The sequence below is a fragment of the Homarus americanus genome, unplaced genomic scaffold (assembly GCF_018991925.1).
Source record: "Homarus americanus isolate GMGI-L3 unplaced genomic scaffold, GMGI_Hamer_2.0 scaffold58837, whole genome shotgun sequence".
NCBI lineage: Eukaryota > Metazoa > Arthropoda > Malacostraca > Decapoda > Nephropidae > Homarus > Homarus americanus.
This window is the reverse complement of record NW_024719533.1, coordinates 314,708-328,008: the sequence shown is the minus strand read 5'-3', so window position 1 is coordinate 328,008 and position 13,301 is coordinate 314,708. Positions and strand designations below refer to the sequence as shown.

The 13,301-nt window shown below is 39.2% G+C and overlaps 2 protein-coding genes across 2 annotated transcripts; one reads left to right on the top strand and one right to left on the bottom strand.

Moving 5' to 3' along the window:
• Positions 1-1,973: 1,973 nt before the first annotated feature.
• LOC121860087 lies at positions 1,974-6,971 on the bottom strand. Its single transcript, XM_042357112.1, has 4 exons — positions 5,954-6,971; positions 5,154-5,318; positions 4,758-4,908; positions 1,974-4,082 (listed from the first exon to the last, which is right to left on the bottom strand). Exons 2-4 carry the CDS (start codon positions 5,315-5,317, stop codon positions 2,133-2,135), a joined length of 2,265 nt encoding a protein of 754 aa, XP_042213046.1. The 5' UTR covers position 5,318; positions 5,954-6,971; the 3' UTR covers positions 1,974-2,132.
• A 2,548-nt stretch (positions 6,972-9,519) lies between these two features.
• Positions 9,520-12,238, top strand: LOC121860086. Its single transcript, XM_042357111.1, has 2 exons — positions 9,520-9,610; positions 11,614-12,238. The coding sequence occupies exons 1-2, from the start codon at positions 9,537-9,539 to the stop codon at positions 12,203-12,205; spliced, it is 666 nt and encodes a 221-aa protein (XP_042213045.1). The 5' UTR covers positions 9,520-9,536; the 3' UTR covers positions 12,206-12,238.
• Positions 12,239-13,301: the final 1,063 nt, after the last annotated feature.

Sequence of the window (13,301 nt, the reverse complement as noted above, 5' to 3'; positions counted from 1 at the left end):
TGTTTAAGAGGTCGCAGCTGTCTAGACTCTAGAATATGTTACTAGTTTAATGTCTTTCTTACTTACAGAAGCCGACGAACTTGAGCAGTCTTTCACCGGCGGTAAGTGAAGTGTTTGTATAGTAACTTACCTGTGTGTGTGTGTGTGTGTGTGGAGCCGAACACCGGTGAGCCTCGCGTCTCCCTCAGCAGCCCAGGACATAATTATACTCTACTTCACCTTCCTGTACTGTAGAAATGCTGGGCAGGTAACATTTACTCCTCCTTGTATGAACTACGTTTATAAAGTTTATTATCTTAAATGGAGGTTCATTCTCCATAGTATGAAAAGAGTCAAGTTTTACACTAATTTGGTATAATTTGCATTTTGTTGGTATGGTATTGATGATAAAACCAGCATATGTATGTAGGGGAATATATGTAGGAAAAACTGGGAAGAACATATCCGTACCACGAGGCATCATGAAGGTGTGGGACGCGAGGAGTTATGTGATGATACAAGTGAAGTGTCAAAACAAAAGACTGTGTGGGGCGTAAACTGACCAGGTCTCGTTGCTCTGAAGCTGTGTTACGGCGCCTTTCCAGTCTTTTAGTCTTCATATACTCGTTGATGTACTGCTAATGTTGTTGGTGTTTCTTAATCACTTACACTCTTTGGCCTGCCAGTATGAGTATACGGGTCTTGTACTCTCCCAGTGTGTTGGAACGGTTAACTAATCTTGTGGCGCTCGTGTGATCAATGGTCTTGCCTGCAGGTATTATTGATTAAACTCTTTTGTAACTGATAGGTGTGTGGCATCTGGGTTTCCGTATATGGATATTAAACCTACCCTTTCCTCAAGTGTTAATATATCTACCACATTCGTTGGTTTATTATCATTTCCTTACCTGAAAAACAAAACAAAATTAATTTCTCAAGGAACACGACCAATGAGAGACCTCGTATCACTGATTAACTGATATATTGGAAAAAAGGTTCATTAGTCTCATTAAATACATGTAATACTGGGCAGTCACTTATTTCCTCTTCCTTACTGATATATTTTGTAGTTCTGTCATTAAAGGACTTAGAGGTCTCTACTCCAGATTAAGACTACTGTACTTTCGACATAAAATTTTAACACATTTCTTAGTCTATTCTTGGTTGAATTTACATCCTGTTTACAGTTGTTTGTATTCCTGCACTGTGTTATGTACAGTATATGTTGTACTAGTGTGAATTTATGTTACTGTGCTGATGAATATATTGTGTTAAGATTAGAATCCCTATTCACCCATTAGTAATACGATATCTCCCTCGGACACCTGGAGCTAATGTGGACGATTCGTGATGATCATATTAGAGTACTGTAATATTATAGAAACGGTAGAAATGATATAATGAATATAGCGATGTGGCCCCTGCATACTATCTTATTTTCTTTAATATACGATGTGACCATTTTTTGTGAATTGTATGGGATACTGAAACATATTGTTGTAATTATCACTACCGCGTGTATGTTATGACCAGTGATTACTCATAACCACACGAACATGTACTGTATGTGTAATGCCCAGGAAGTACTACTCCTCTATATGGGTGAAGTTACTAGTAACATGTACATCCATATGATTTAATTATCGTTTCATATTTCCGTATTCTCTTACTCGCTAGTGTTTGTTATTATCACACTTGTTGACAGAAAGAGAAGCAGTAGCTGAGAACCTTCACTGGTCGAAGAGATGATCCGTCCAACATTAGTAAAACATTATGATAAAACTTAAACAGAAATTATTGAAAAAGGACCGACTCGGCGCCGGGTGAAAGAAAAAAAATGCGTCGAGGTGATGATGAACGTTTTAGTGAAGATACAATGGTTAATAAATTCATAAACACTTTGATACCTCTTGCCATCATTATGTTGGTGTGTGAAAGGAAATGCATACAACACTTTCCTTATTTATTAAACATATATAATGTATCACAAACAGAGTGACAATAAATACAGGGATTTCACATCTATTATTCAGAATATTGCGTGGGACTGTCTTGTATTATACGTGTGTTATATTTTGTTAGTTAATAATAGACATTTACTTATATTGTGGCCTCCTAATATATGACCTACAAATGTATTTATAGAAAAATCATTACACTGTCTCTACAGTATCTTGGTTGCTGCTGTATCCAGTCAGTCGGTAGCGCAGCCTATTAATGTTTTCTTTTGTACAGTCGAAAGAAATGAAAATGAAGGTTCCTTGTAAGCAGTTGAAGAAGACATTACAATAATTCACCACAGATGACTCCACGAAGAGGGAGACGAGAGCGAAGACCCACGTCATGCCCATGATGAGCGCCACCTTGCTGTAGATTACCACACGGTCCCTCACCACCTTCAGGTGTTGAGTTTTCTTCTGCTGACGTTCCAGGCCCCTTCCAGGAAGTTCTTCCAGACACATTGCTGATGTGCCCATGTCTGGTGTTGTGGACCTCGAGGTAACAGCACTAGAAGGGGGATATTCACACTGTCCCTCAGTTCTCTTATTACTCGCATCTGACCTACATCTACGTTTGTTATTTTTAATAGCTGCTCGCGACGCAAATTCAGCCGATTTTTGTTGTTTATATATTTCGTATACAGCAATTATGTAAAGAATGAAGTCAATTATCAGTATCAAGAACACTGGACAGATAAAGAACAACACAAGTCCCCACTTATTGTTAAACCAACATCTACCAGTACCCAGATCGGGGCGTAAAACAAAGTCGGGAGGAGATAATAGGTCGACCACTACGGCTGTTACCGTCATGAGCAGCGGCACGGTCGTGGTGTACACAAAGTAACCTATAAACGTCTTAATGGTGGATTTCACGTAGGTGTGAGAGCAGAAGGCTCGGCAGGTGTCGAAACTGATGACATTCATCCAAAAAAAAGCGACAGAAAAGAAATAATACATGATTGAGGCGTATACGACACAAGCGACGTAGTTGTCGTTGGCGTTAAATGTGATAAGTAAGAAGAGTTCAGCAATGAAGAGGGAGAACACCATCAGGAAGTGAGTGAGTCTTGGGATGCTCCTTCGCTTGTACTGGCAAAAGAATATACACATATGGAGGAACATACAGAATAGTGACAATGACATGAACACTGTTGAGACCACGCCGAGGACAGGGACAGTGTCTTGAGGCCGACAAACTCTGACGAAATCCTTATCGACGAATTCGTACTCGCCGCGGTGGTGGGTCGTCCCTGTCGTATTAAGGTAGATCGTTAAGTTTGGAAAAGTGACACTTAGATTCCGATCGTAATCCCGGGTAAAGCAAGAGGAGTTGATGGAAAAACGTCCAATCATTTGAGAATTATCTCGTACACATTCACCACGAACAAGTTTATACAGAGAACCACACCTCACTGCCTCACACCTTCCTGACAGTGGATTCCATACTTGAGGTTCCTGGCATTCACCGTAAACTTTAAATAAATCATTAACCGATGAAGGTGGAAAACTACAGATGAGAGTACGTGGTTTAGGGTATGGAGAACACTTTATATTATTTACGGGAACATAATTACAAATTGCGCAGTCCCAGTTCTTGAATATCTTCTCCGCGGTGTAGACGTGGTAGGTGTACGACGCACAAGACTGCCTCGTGTCATCTTGAGTCCATCCGTCTGCACAGCTTTTATGTACGTCATCACAAGGGTGGCCTGCGATATCATAATACAAGGCACATTCTACCGTCTTATTCACATCTTTATCAAAGCTGCTGTTGAGGTAGGTTGTGACCAGCTCCTGCGTTAACGTGGTCGTCCACTGTAGCTTCCCAGCGTGATAGTTCATCTTGGCGAAAAATTTTCGATTGGTAATCCGAAGTTGGACACCATCTGCTATGATACACTGCATAATGGCGTTCAGATCGTTGAGCTGATGAGCGTCCTGGTGACACAAGGCACAAAAAATGTTGCCATAAACGATCCCTGAAGTAGTTGACTTAACAAGTATGTCTTGGAGGAATGTGTGATGACCTTCCAGGCCGGCACAGCGCGTGGCAAGGAACTCATTTGTATTCTCGGGACACCAGTCGATGGCATACACGGACTGTCGGGGAGAATAAGAACACACATTACCAGTGTCTGAAAACGTCTGGTAGAGGAGCATGGTAATGTTATCGGAATCTATGAATGTGAGCAATAAAGACGTTTATACTGTGTTAAATAGCCTAAAAATGAGCGTTACGTTAACTTTTTATACCTGAACATAAACAGCTACCTTCATCTACTCTAGCATTTCATTGGACAAGTATTAGATTATCTTCCCAATGACCAGTCGACAGTGACGTCTTATCTCAGTGCAACATTTAAATAAAGAGGATAAGTACAGTGAAATGATGCACAATTTTCATTATATATAGAACAGAATTAGTTAGGAAGTTCTATTTGTAAGTAAGCATTCATAATGTCGAAAATTATATTCCTACAGACATCAATATCTTTTGTAAACGTCCGAAAATAAGTTAAAATGTTTCCCGTGCATTCTGCAAAGCGTCATCTGGGGGAAGCAGTTTACTTGGACAGGAAGAAATGCACACAGGCGCGGTAGTCTGTGTAAACAAACGGTTGTCCTGCTCAGGAGTGTGTATTAATAGCAGCGATTCACCCAACAGTGTGTACCCTAGCTAAGGGTAAGTGAGACATGGCGGTCACGTGAGTATTAAATGATAATTAAGAAACTACGGCAGTGTGTTAATAAAGATTTGACGACCTTAGAACTTACGTGGGGACACAAGTGTTTACTCGTGAAGGTCCTACAACTCCATTTGTGTGGGTGAGGAAGGGTGGAGAGGTTGGTGTGTGCGGGGGCGGTGGCGTCCTGGCAGCAGTCGCCGTACACCCCACAGTCAGCCTCACAGGAGCAAGGGGCGGGCCTGAGGCAGAATGGCTCTCGTAAAACACGATAATCTTAAATAAAAACTAGAATCAGAAACATCATTATGTACGATGGCATAACTCCTTGAATACGATGACATGCCTTGAGTACGATGACATAACCCCTTGATTACGATGACTTAACCCCTTGAGTACAACGACTTAATCCCTTTAGTACGACATAACCCCTTGAGTACGATGACTTAGCCCTTTGAGTACGATGACACAACAACCTTATTCATACCAGATCCTGTTATCGTCCCGATGGCAGACAGATTTAACGGAACACCTGGGAGGGACGGACCCACTGGCTGTCACAAGTATCATCGCCAGCAGGAGGAAGAGGAGTCGGCTGGTGGTGGAGGTGGTCGCTACACTACTCAAGATAGACAACTTGATTGGGGTCATCCTGAAATAAATTAAATAATATTACTAAGCTTTATACAATTTAATTACCTTCAATCTATATCGGATCACCTGGAAATTAACCACCCCAGGTTATTTCACTTTATGATTAACCACTCTAACGCTAACCTAACCCAACCCCCACCCTAGGTATCGTAATATTGCTTATTTATCAGGTAAAATAAGACCAGGGGTTAATCGTCAGCTGAACCATTACCACAGAGTTGCAGTTTCATAAATCAATTCGTCTATTTTTTTATTATTATTTATTATATAATTATCTGGAGCATAACACTACATCCATCCCTGTGTCAGGTAGGTACTGGAAGGAACAAATAGGTACTTGGAGACACAAATAGGTACTAGGAGACACAAATAGGTACTAGGAGACACAAATAGGTACTAGGAGACACAAATAGGTACTAGGAGACACAAATAGGTGCTAGGAGACACAAATAGGTACTAGGCGACACAGGTAGACTGGGAGACACAGGTAGGTACTGGGAGACACAGGTAGGTACTGGGAGGCACGGGTAGGTGCTGAGAGGCACGGGTAGGTACTGGGAGGCACAGGTAGGTACTAGTTGCCACATTGATCATTAAGTAACTATTCAACCCTGGAAAGTTTTTATTCAGAACCTTTTAGCATCCACGAGGAACTGTCCGGAGGTCTAACACGTGAGGCAGACTGTCAGGTGGCTCTGGGGGTTCTTACGAGTCTTGAGGGGTTCTCTCACTTCTCTGCGTCCTTTTTAAGGTTCTTTAATGTCTTTGAAGATTCACAAGGGAACTACGATACTCCAACAGGCTCTCATGAAGCACTTGCTGTATTTATGTATTTCTGTGCTTCAACAGCTATTACGTCATTGTGCTCGCTAACCGCTTTTGAGTGTGCTACAGATGATGTCTTCTCGCCACTTGTTCTTCAGTGTGTGTGTGTGTGTGTGTGTGTGTGTGTGTGTGTGTGTGTTTTAACTTTGCACCGGGTTTTCTTCTTCTCAATAACACCTATGAAGTAATATTCTTGATCGTTAAAACTAGTCATTCATCACCATTAAACTTTTACTAATAAATTATCATAAAGTCAACTGTTTCACAAGGATAAGTCTCTGTCTATACATGAGAGAGCTACATCTTTACTCATAACGGCATTACTTCTCTTCAGTCTGCTTCTTCCACGTTTCTCAGTGTCGCTTATCTTATCATTTATATTATTAGACGCTTGTTTTATCTCCTCTGCGTTGCATTGTAGATGGGAACACTTCTTGTCATGGCTGCCTTCACCGTACTCTGGTTAATTAACTGAGTGAGGACGCCGTATTGTTGGACACACTGTTCAGTCGACAGCCTCGACACTGAACACCCGTATCACTAACTCTCACATATAATCACACTTAATAAGCAATATCCCGCAGTAAGCTGAGTCACACACATTAGGACATAATTATGATCTTTTTGTTCCTCGTACTGTCGCCAGTTAACCTATTTAAGTCTGCCTCAGGCTATGTCCACCAACTTTGTTACTGGCACTCCTGTTGCCTGGCACTCACAAGTAAATCTCGGTGTGTTGGCCGACGTAGATAACAAGTGGCATTGTTAGGCATCACTGTTGGTGGCGAGAGGCGGCGATGGCACTAATGTTCCCGCCACCACTATCAGGGCCTGACTCAATCAGACTCACTCTCCTAGTAAACCGTGCTCTTAGTTTACGACTTGTTCAGTTACCAAGTCTCTATAAAACTGTTTTTATTTATAAGGAACTGTTCGTTTTTGGCATTGTTTTCATTCTCCCAGTTGTAAAACTTTATCTAATGAAGGTTTTCCACTATCACAGTATTTATGACTTGTACAAGATGAAGGAGAAATAATGTCATGAATGAGGCGATGTATACAGCTATGCCAGGGGCGTTACCTTACCACCAGTAAATATTTATCACATGTGGTCGTCCTGCTGCCAAGATTGGTGGTAACCTTCTCGTTCACTTTTCTTGTGGTACAGTGATGACGCTAAATTATTATTGACCCTCAGATGATTACTCTTGTTGTAAATTAACGCCAAAGTGTTAAAGGACAACTCAAGAGAATATTTTTCTAAATGGCGCCCAGGTGTCTTATTTCTGATACTGTATTACCAACTTACTGTATTTTTACACTCCAAAAAATCACTAAAAATCCAGGCGCTTATTCGAAGCTTCACTGGGAACTAAGTTCTTTGAGGAAAAAATTAAATAAAAATGAATATATATATATATATATATATATATACTGTATGTGTGGGTCTCGTAAATTGTTAACAAGTACCTCTTATGACGTCACGCCTCAAGCATGCGTGTGTTTTCTTGAATTATGTTTTGCAAGATTTTCCGTTGAGATGACCGCTGTGTTAAAAAAAAAATATAAGTATTTTAAGAAAAGTTATAACAAAACATCGAAAATCGTGCAATGGGTGCAGAGCTACTGTATGCTTAACATTACAAGAACAGATGTAGCAACGTAGTATACTGTATGGCGCCTGCTTTTCTGGTTTACTTCTCTGTTCTCACATATAAACTGCTGGAGCTAAACGGGCCCCATTAAGATCAAGTTAGATTTTAAGAGAACTATAACCGCGTCCTGTGTTCAATCCCGGATGGCGTGTGAGAAGAGTGTTGTCCACTACCCCACCATGACACTACAGAACATGGCAAGTCTCCGAGTCCTCTGCTTTCCTCCTGTACTAACGCTGAATTATGATGGACAAACTCATCTGGAACAAGGGGTTGGGGGGGGGGAGGTGGTAAACAAAGTGGTAGATATAAAAAAAAAACCTCTGTAGTTACCTGTTAAAATTACTGTGTGAATTGACCGTAAGAATTCAAGATTTAGGGTGCCGTCGTTTAGTAAGATGTGTCTGACCTGAAAATCACCAGCTCCTCAAATTTGCTGACCTTCAGCGATGTTAAGACATTAAAACCAACATATTACCTACTCCTCCAACACAAACCTTATTATTTTGACAAAAGTGTGGACACCTGCATTTCTGTCATATCACCCAGTACTGTAGTTCATTAACTCAGCCAGGGCAATTTTGAAGACTTCTCGATTCCACAGCTTAGGCTGGTAGGCTGTTTCATAGATCTACCACTCTCTGTGTGAAATAATTCCTTACGTTCGCTCTGTATGATAACTTGACGAGCCTTAAGTTATATCCCCTTGTGCTGGTGGTGCGCCACATCACCGAAAAAAAAAAGTTTACGTTTTTATCCCTTTCAAGATTTTGAATGTCCACAGTATGTGAAATTTTCTCTATTGTGTCTTTTCTGAAGAGCTTTTAGTCGAAAGGCCTTCAGTGTGCTTGGATAATCAAGAAGACTTAGTTCCGGAATCACCCTAGTCGCTCTGTGTTGCTCCTGGACTTGAGGTAGGATTTCCATGTTTGTATACAGTAATTCCCAAAGCATTTTTTTCTTCATTGCTGCCTCCACTTGTGCTGCCTTCATTGACTGATTTATCACAACAATTAGATATTTTGTCCTTGTCAACAGGATCCAGGAGATGAGGAGAGTGTCATTAAAAAAATTGCGATTAGGGTTGTTGTATCCTACGTACAGTCTTGCATTTCATAATGTTGAAGACCATTTGAACAACTCGCAGGGGCGAATCCAGGAATATCAAAAGGGGGGTCCAAGAAGTTTTGGGTGGGGAAACTTGGCGAGCAAAGCAAACCCACCCAGCTGTATTTTATTTTTTTTTTTTGGGGTGTTTCCCTCAGAATATTATTTTTAAATCTGACCAATATTATGGTCATTTTGAGTCCAATTTGAAGCCATGCGCACTTGATATTAGGGGACATTCTAAGGTCAATAGTAATCACTTTTTACTATACAAACATACCTGAGTAAAATACAGCATTAAAGATAAAATTATTGGAATTGTCTGATGAAAAGGGTGGGGGGGGGGGGGTCGGGACCCCCAGTACCCCTCCCCCATGGATCCGCCCTTAGTTTTATCCTCTTCACCACTGATCGGCTTATTAGCCGCTCGTCCATTGTTTATACAGTTGCATCAAGTACACTTTTTAACATCCTCACTGACAAGGTGATTTTAATGTATATCCATCTATATATACAATATATTTATCGACCCACGTATTTACCTATGCATTACATGTATCACCCCTGAGAGGGAGCCAGCCTCGGGTCCCTCTGGCAGCCACCACAGAAAACTTTTGTTTGTAAACACAATGGCTGGGCTGGTCGCCGACTATGGCTCTTCATCTGATGAGGAAAATGAAGATGCTGAGCTTGCTGAGGAGTTGTAAGAAAATTAACATATCTGCTGAATATGGATTAGTCATTTATAGAAGGTTTTAATTATGAAATAACTAGTGTATGGTGTTATTAATAATATATTCCTTGAAGTTGACTCGAGCTGTCGGCGAACTGGAGATAGGAGGATTGGGATGTGAATATAATTAATAAAAACTTTCCATGCAGTATTAACATTGATTAATATGAAGTGTGGGGGCTACTCGTTAAGATTCAGTAGAGTACATAATCGAAAGTTTATATTAAATTTTATGTAGGGTGAAGAACATGGTTAACAGTTGAAATGGTAGAGTTATCGTTTTGGTCATACACCTATTTTGAAGTAGGTCAGAATCGTTCAAAACAAAACAAAAATCGGAAAAACATAATTTCAATCTAACCTAACCCAATGTTAAAATCCTAAAATTCGCTGCATGACCGAAACGATAATAATACTGTAGAAATAACGATAATGGTGGAGCAGCTGGCTAACACGAGAAGATATTGTTCGATTTCGTTCATTTTTGCCACATGTTTTTTAGGTGATAGTAAGTAAAATAAAATAAAAAATACGACATTGCACAGAACCTGACCTAAGGAGACTGCTAGCACCAGAATCCATTGTTCAATTTCTTTCATTTTTCCTGCAAATGTTCTATGGATGATAGTAAGTAAAAATATGATACGACAATGCAGAGAACCTAAAGAACCTGAACTAACTTCCTAGCTGTGGACCCCTGGCAATTTCAAATCTCTACCAATCTTTGCTGGTCCATCACCACTCTTACTACGCCTTATCAAGGGGAACTATCACTGGGGCATTTAGGCATGATTGCGTAACACACAAAGTCGGAAATAACGAAAAGAAACGCGAAATCGGAGACACATGATTAGTGTAAACAAGTGCAGAGAGGCGGGAATGAGTTGGAGGCAGCATGCAGAGCATTCTTGTGGTAAGAATTCGCACCAGGCCACCACCCACCAAATTCAAAACAGCTCTGTTGCTCCTCCAATCGTTGGATCAACGGGGTATCAACGAAACTTGCGGAGTATTTCCCCAATATGAATTCGTCGGTTATGCGAAGCGGCGGCTAATGGGACGTTGGTTTTCAGGGTATACCTGTATTTACAAGAAGAACTACTAAAAAATATGAATATTGCACTGTATTCCAGTCCCTCATCATTTTTAGGAATATTCTTACGGCAGGAAAAAAGTTGTCTTCCATAGGAAAATATTCAAACTGTGCAGGTTTATCTGTGCAAGTGTTTCAAAGTACTGTTACTGAAGGCTGCTGTTCAAGTTGTTCCCAATTCCTATTGTGGGCATATTCATGAATTGTTTTCTCTAGGCTCGGTTCTAAACTGGGATTTCAGGATCAATCCCACATATATATTTTGTGCTAAAAACTGCAACCTACACACACATACACACACACAAATTGAACTGATGAGAATTATGGTTTAACTCCCCAAAGAAACCGGAGATTGTGATTTTTGTGACATTGTAATTAGACTATGAACCATTATCTTTGAAGCAATACGATGACATTCGTTTTCAGCAGGAAATTTGAAAGATGAGCAAAGCTATTGTTTTCACCTAGAATTTAATTATCCTGATATAAGGTAAGCTTCCATTAATCATACCTAACCAAGCCTTACTTAATCTAACCTATGAAACATAACCAATCATAACTAAATCTAACTTAGCCTAACCTAATTTAATCTAACCTAACCAAACCAGACTATATAAACAAGCCTATTAACCTACATCTAATGTTGGGAGAAATATTTTAAAATATCACTGAAAATTAAAGGACTGCTATTATACTAGGGTAAAAGTGTACAAGTAGTGGCAACTATGACAGGAGGAGGAGGAGGCCCATGACCTGTGTAGGGTGATGAATAGATTTTATATTTAGGTTGATAATGATTCATTTCATGCTTTTTATGATATATTATATATTGACTAATTTTTTATATGAACAATTTTAAAAGAAGTGTAAAATCTTACAGATCAATTAGAGTCACCACCAAGAAAGCTGTCAATTACTTTGAGACTCCTTCTGAGCAAAGAAAACATATAAAAAGAATCAAGAAAGATGAACCTAGAAAGCCTGAAGTCCTCGCTAACCCTCTGCGTGGCAATGCAATTCCATCTCCCTTTGGGGATGACCATTCTGCCTCTGTTTTCTTCAACCCATTTCATAAAGCACAAGAAGACAAAAAGATGGTATTGGAGAAACATGTGAAAATGACAGAAAATCCTAAAGATGTTTTAGAAATTAATGGGAAGAAAATCTGTTGGAATTATAGGAAAGGTCGTTGCAAGTTTGGACACAACTGCAAATTTGCACATGATTCAGATATCAGTCAGCCCTCTGATTCTAGAGAAGTTCAGAACCTAAATACAAATGCTACAGGAGCCTCAGTGTCATATGGAGACCTCGGTACTCAGGTCTTAACAGCAGAGCCTATTGTAGATGAATTGACAGTGAAGAAGAAAAAACGTCCCGGTTTGGCCGATGGCATTGTTCCTGGAAAAAAGGTTCAAAAATTGCATCGCAAACAACAAGCCAAAGAAACTCCATGGCTTTTGAAACAATAGATATCCTTTAGGCTATTTAATTTTTTTTTTTTTTTTTACTTTTTGTATCATCTAAAAGCTCTTTATCTCAAGTAGAAACTGGACATGTTTTTAGTAGTTAAAATTTGTATTTTTATAAAATATTTGGACAAATTTCCCATTCATTGAAATTTGCAGTCTTAAGCATCACACACACATATACACTTGGCGGAACCAATGCCAGAGTTATGCTGATTCATTCTTCAGATGTTCACTTTATACTGTGTTAGTGTAAATTACCTTAACCTACAGAAACTATGGAGTGTTTTCATTATTTTTGCACAATGAATAGAATAGATGTGATATATGTATAATAAGGTTGTATGTGTGACACTTCTTCACCAAACATACATTTTTATTGTACAGTACTGTACTCATGAATGTTTACAAGCACACTGTGAAAAGATGTCAAGTATGCTTTTAAGAAAGCTTGATACTGTACTACTGTTCCCCTATTTATGAAAAAGGATGTACATTACAATATTATTTAAAACCTCTCTGATACCAAATTTTCATAACTTGGGAAGGCTTCTCCTATTATTTTAAAGGGAAAAATTAGGGATGTATTCTGGGCAGTCTTCTCAACCTTTGTATTAACCTAAAACCATGTAAATTGCATTTACAGTACTGTATGTATAAGAATACATACCATAATACTAAAGGTAAAAATATATAAATTACTGTACACAAATAATAAAATTATACAGTAATTCAGTTTTAAAAAATTTAATAACACAGTGTGCAGATACTACATGTATAAAATGTCAAAACACTCAAGCTACCAGGTGTATAGAATTATATGTCAGGATTTTTTGTAATTTAAAAAAAAAATTATACCACATAGACTGTTATTTAATAAAAATGCTCAGTAGAGAATAATGCTATACCTGTACCGAGAAGAGTAGCACTCGGTGTTGAGCATGTCTCCTTTTGTGGGTGAGTACAGTACACCTGTACAGGTAGAGTGCAGTACAGTACTGTACTGTACTTAATTCTATTACCAGTATATTATTATATTTTATTTTTATCTGATGATTATTGTTTCAATATCATGAAAATTACTGTAATAGACCTGGGT

Coding starts and splice junctions, on each gene's coding strand:
- LOC121860086 (XM_042357111.1), top strand. CDS start 9,537: ATGGCTGGGCTGGTCGCCGACTATGGCTCTTCATCTGATGAGGAAAAT. Junction 9,611..11,613: donor GCTGAGCTTGCTGAGGAGTT/GTAAGAAAATTA, acceptor AAAATCTTACAG/ATCAATTAGAGTCACCACCA.
- LOC121860087 (XM_042357112.1), bottom strand. CDS start 5,317: ATGACCCCAATCAAGTTGTCTATCTTGAGTAGTGTAGCGACCACCTCC. Junction 4,909..5,153: donor CGGGACGATAACAGGATCTG/GTATGAATAAGG, acceptor ATTCTGCCTCAG/GCCCGCCCCTTGCTCCTGTG. Junction 4,083..4,757: donor GTAAACACTTGTGTCCCCAC/GTAAGTTCTAAG, acceptor TCTCCCCGACAG/TCCGTGTATGCCATCGACTG.